The sequence below is a fragment of the Homarus americanus genome, unplaced genomic scaffold (genome assembly GCF_018991925.1).
Source record: "Homarus americanus isolate GMGI-L3 unplaced genomic scaffold, GMGI_Hamer_2.0 scaffold43950, whole genome shotgun sequence".
Classification (NCBI taxonomy): domain Eukaryota; kingdom Metazoa; phylum Arthropoda; class Malacostraca; order Decapoda; family Nephropidae; genus Homarus; species Homarus americanus.
Genome location: NW_024738661.1, coordinates 1 through 5938, shown reverse-complemented (window position 1 = coordinate 5938; position 5938 = coordinate 1). Strand labels below are relative to the sequence as shown.

The window sequence follows — 5938 nt, the reverse complement described above, 5'->3', positions numbered from 1 at the left end:
TTAATAGCATGCTAGTGAACTAATACCAGATTATCCCACTGTTGTTAATTGTATGGATATTATGATGACCTGTGTTAAAGCGTTCTCTTCTCCTTCAGATCCTGAGTAAATACTACACTTATGTCCATCCTCTCTTTCCCCCTGCCGCAACTCTCTCTCTCTCTCCATGACCCTCTTTTTCTCTCCCTACCCCCTCTCTCTCTCTATCCTGCTTCCCCTCTCTCCCTACTCTCCCTCTCCCTGCCTCCCCTCTCTCTCTCCTCCCCCTCTCTCTTCCCCTACCCTCCTCTCTCTCTCTCCTGCCTCCCTCTCTCTCTGTCCCTGCTCCTCTCTCTACCCTGCCTCCCCCTTTCTCCCTTCTCTCTCTCCTCCCTGCTCCTTCTCTCTCCCCCTCCCGTGCCCCTCTCTCTGCCCCTCCCTGCCCCTCTCTCCCCTCCCCCCCCCCTCTCTCTCCTCACTCCCTATCTGTCCCTGCCCCCTCTCAATTATCGTCCTCTCTCTCTCTCTCTCTCTCTCTCCTGCCCCTCTCAATCCCGCTCCTCTCTCTCCTCTCTCTCCCTCTCTGCCCTCTCTCTCCCCCCTCCGCCCTCTCTGAAGTATTGTTACGGTGTAGAGTGTCCCAGTAGAGGGAATCTGCCAGAGGCCAACACACACAAGCTATGCAACATGTCACGCCTCACTCCAACATGTCGTAGCGGTAATGGGCCAAAACTCCAAATTTGTCCATTTTTGGTGACCTATGACCCCTGGAATTGGTAGTTGTGTTATAATGTATTACAAAGCTTCAACAACTAAAGCCTTTAAAGCGCATAGTCTAGCTTCGTAAAAACAACAGTCGCCAATAATTAGAAATTACGAGATGCAGGAATTTGGTATCATTGTTGTGTGGGTTATACAGGCAGGTGTATTGTGTCAGGTTTTATTATAATTGGTTTATATGTGACCGAACAGCTGATCGCAATGAGAATTTTGTGTGTGTTTGACAGTCGTGCGACATTTTCGCTGTAGGAACACTACGAATGAACGCGAACAAGTCGGTGTAGATATTTTTTCCGATTAACTGATTTATTGTTTTTTATATAGACATCTGCTCCAAGAACCAAGGCTAGGTGGTAGTACCCCCCAAGTCCTGGAGAGACGCCGCCAGACCAGGACACTCGACCAGCAAGTATTTAATAGTCAAAAGGACCAGGCAGTCATTGCTGGGGCTCTCGGGCCATCAGTTGGCCGTGTCAGCCTAGAGTGACCAATGTAAAGCCTGACCAGGGCTGTCATCCATCTTCGTGGCATTCCGGTTTATGTCCAGGGGCGAAACTCCGTTGTAATCTCTCAGAGCTTGTTTGGGCCAGCAGTATTCAACACGTTGCTAAACATTACCTACAACAGTGATGATACCAGCACGCATGTCCTGATATGGGAGTGGATGACGTACCGGAGCTGGACAGTGGCCCCTGAGGTTGGTGATAACACTGATGGGGACAATGTCAGGTTAGTTGTAGGAGGTCGCCTGGGGTGCCGAGCTAGGAAGGGTGTTACCAGAGCGAGGGGAGTGTAGAAGGATCCTTTCATTTGTTTCAACTCGATTGACCCTCTCCCTCGCCCTGATGGTTAGAACCACCTCCTCGAACTTGTATTGAACACTTCTTCGCTGAAGCAGCGTGATCACTCTGTCAGTGGAAGCAAAAGTGGTCCACTGCACGCACTATGATGGCCACAGTACTCACACGTTGATTGCACAAAAACAACTGCCTTTTAGAGGCGGCCACAAACTCATCTTACACTTTGAAGACATCAAGATCCATAACTTATTTACAGCCTTCTGGGCAGAGCACAATATATCTATCAAAGGAGGACTCCAAACTCCCGCAGACCTTCACTTTGGCAGGGCTACGGCCTTGTTGAAAGTGGAGGGGGGGGCTTGTCCTTCCTGTTAGGGATCAACAAGCCAGGTTGGTCAGAAGAGGACGACTCGGAAGGCCTGGCCATAGGCCACGCGTGTCTTTGGTCCATAAGTTTTCAATTATTAATACAGGACCTTAGGGATCGTGTACCTCCACCTACCAGGAGACGAACAGAGCCAAGAGCGGGTCATCAAGGACGGGGTACCTGGTCCTCAGGGAGCTCACTGATGGTGAGCCCCGCGAATCGAATTGTTTGTCCTTCGTGGTACAAAGACGCCAGTCCAAGGCGTCCCCCAGTCCTCCAACTCAGGGCGGCCTTAAAGGCGACCCCAACAGTGGCTGGGGCTGACGATCCGTACTGGTGTTCAGAACCTTGTGGTATCTTTATCTGGAACCTCACAAACGACAAGTTCAGCTTGGGTAACCGTACCAGGTGTCACCAGACACCCGCCGACAATAGCTTGATGGGTCGTCGGAGCTTTCAAACCTCTTAAATATCAGTATACACGTAGTGTGAATGTTAACAGGATAAACCAGAAGACCTAACCTTTTACCTTCTATCCGGACCGGCCAGAGTGTAAACCTAACGTAACCCAACGAGAGCAAGGAGCGAACACAAGAACCTAGAGAAACCAAACATGAAATCGTACAGTAAAAAAAAAAAGTCGAAAAATATTTATTTCAGACGAAAACGCAAGAGTATCACGTGACATCGACACTTTCGCTGATTGGTCGAGTAAGAAGTAAACAATACAGACAAAGACAGACAGACACAGTCCATGCCCACTAACAATGTTTACGTTGGAAGGCCAATTTCCACGAAGAGCCCAAGTGTTTTTCTGGTGGATACTCCGGAAAACAACCCGACAGTCAACAGCGATATAATTTCTAGATCCAGAGAACAAAAACCAAAACACACGACACCAGCCGACCCCACCGAACGTAATGTGACAGAGAGAGATTATTACCTTACATTATATAAGTCATGTTTGTTTGGTTTATGTTCCATTAACACTTTAGAGTTAGAGGTTACCGCTTTAACTGTGTCAAATAATATTCTTTAAATAAATTCCCAAATTCAGTTATGAAAGGTGACAAATAATGTTCCTGGTGTTACAAGACGATGTTCATAACCCACAGGGAGGTCAGTCTTTGTCAAACCTTAATGACGAGTTATAGATTGAGCTAATTAATCATTATCACCTGACTGGGGAGACTAGCGTGTAACAACCGGTGTGTTATATACTAGGTAAATGTTAACCTACGTGGGAACAGGTGTGAAGAACAGATGCGAAGAACAGGTGTGAAGAACAGATGTGAAGAACAGATGTGAAGAACAGTTGTGAAGAACAGATGTGAAGAACAAATGTGAAGAACAAATGTGAAGAACAGTCAGGTAAGAGGTGACTAGCGAGGATGGTGACGTGTGTGGTTCTCAGGTGTGTCCAAAGTTGATCCTCGTCTCGAACACCAGCCAGCTACAACAACAGACACCAGCCAGCTACAACCACAGACACCAGCCAGCTACAACAACAGACACCAGCCAGCTACAACCACAGACACCAGCCAGCTACAACCACAGACACCAGCCAGCTACAACCACAGACACCAGCCAGCTACAACCACAGACACCAGTCAGCTACAACCACAGACACCAGCCAGCTACAACCACAGACACCAGTCAGCTACAACCACAGACACCAGCCAGCTACAACCACAGACACCAGCCAGCTACAACCACAGACACCAGCCAGCTACAACCACAGACACCAGTCAGCTACAACCACAGACACGCCAGTGCTACAACCACAACACCAGCCAGCTACAACCACAGACACCAGCCAGCTACAACCACGACACAGCCAGCTACAACCACAGACACACACGCCAGCTACAACCACAGACACCAGTACAACCACAGACACCAGCCAGCTACAACCACAGACACCAGTCAGCTGCAACACAGACACCAGTCAGCCACAACCACGAACGTCAGCAACCACAGACACCAGCCAGCTACAACCACAGACACCAGTCAGCTACAACCACAGACACCAGTCGCTGCAACCACAGACACCAGCCAGCTACAACCACAGACACCAGCCAGCTACAACCACGACACCAGCCAGCTACAACCACAGACACCAGCCAGCCCACAACACAGACACCAGCCAGCTACAACCACAGACACCAGCCAGCCTACAACCACAGACACCAGTCAGCTACAACCACAGACACAGCAGCTACAACCACAGACACAATCACAGCACCACAACCACAGACACCACAGCTACAACCAGACACCAGCCAGCTACAGCACAGACACAGTCCAGCTACAACCAGAACCCAGCCAGCTACAACCACAGACACCAGCCAGCTACAACCACAGACACCAGCCAGCAACAACCACAGACACCAACCAGCTACAACCACAGACACCAGTCAGCTACAACCACAGACACCAGTCAGCCCACAACCACAGACACCAGCCAGCTACAACCACAGACACCAGCCAGCTCACGACACCAGCCACTCCCACCCAACCACAGCAGAACCTGCTACAACCCAGACACCAGCCAGCTACAACCACAGACACCAGCCAGCTACAACCACAGACGCAGCCAGCTACAACCACAGACACCAGCCAGCTACAACCAGACACCAGCCAACTACAACCACAGACCCAGTCGCTCACAACCACAGAACCAACCAGCTACAACCACAGACACCAGCCAGCAACCACAGACACCAGCCAGCTACAACCACAGACACCATCGCAGCCACAGCCAGCTACAACCACAGACACCAGCCAGCTACAACACAGACACCAGCCAGCTACAACCACAGACACCAGTCAGCACCAACCCTGACACCAGCTGCAACACAGACACCAGCCAGCACAACCCAGACACCAGCCAGCTACAACCACAGACCCAGCCAGCTACAACCACAGACACCGGCAGCCAACCGACCGACTACAACCACGAACACCAGCCAGCTACAACCACGACACCAGCCAGCTACAGACCACAGACACCAGCCAGCACAACCACAGACACCAGTCAGCTACAACCACAGACACCAGTCGGCACAACCACAGACACCAGCCAGCTACAACCACAGACACCAGCCAGCTACAACCAGAACACCAGCCAACTACAACACAGACACAGCCAGCTACAACCACAGACACCAGTCAGCTACAACCAGACACCAGTCAGCTACAACACAGACCAACCAGCTACAACCACAGACACCAGCAGCTACAACCGACACCAGTCAGCACACAACCACAGACACCAGTCAGCACACCACAGACACCAGTCAGCTACAACCACAGACACCAGCCAGCTACAACCACAGACCCAGCCAGCTACAACCACAGACACCAGCCAGCTACAACCACACAGACACGCCAGTCAGCCTGCAACCACAACCCAGTCAGCACACAACCAGAACCAGTCAGCTACAACCAGACACCAGTCAGCACAACCACAGACACCAGCCAGCAACACAGGCACCAGCCAGCTACAGCCACAGACACCAGTCAGCTACAACCAGAACCAGTCGCTACAACCACAGACACCAGTCAGCTACAACCCGGACACCGGCAGCTACAGCCACAGACACCAGCCAGCTACAACCACAGACACCAGCCAGCTACAACCACAGACACCAGTCGCTACAACCACGACACCAGCCAGCTACCACGAGCACCAGCCAGCTACAACCACAGACACCAGCCAGCTACAACCACAGCCAGCCAGCTACACCACAGACACCGCAGCTACAACCACAGACACCAGTCAGCTACAACCACAGACACAGCCAGCTACAACCACAGACACCAGCCAGCTACAACCACAGACACCAGCCAGCTACAACCGCACCAGTCAGCCAACCACGACACCAGCCAGCTACAACCACAGACACAGCCAGCTACAACCACGACCCAGCCAGCTACAACCACAGACCCCAGCCAGCTACAACCACAGACACCAGCCAGCTACAACCACAGCACCAGTCAGCTGCAACAG

The 5938-nt window shown here is 51.5% G+C and overlaps 1 protein-coding gene across 1 annotated transcript; it reads left to right on the top strand.

The window, feature by feature from the left end:
- Positions 1-1423: 1423 nt before the first annotated feature.
- Positions 1424-5924, top strand: LOC121874304 (mucin-2-like; the record flags this gene model as incomplete). The annotated part of the gene is made up of 3 exons (XM_042378401.1): positions 1424-1488; positions 1816-2321; positions 3793-5924. Coding segments are annotated over exons 1-3 (2703 nt in total), but the record flags the coding sequence as incomplete, so codon positions are not given.
- Positions 5925-5938: the final 14 nt, after the last annotated feature.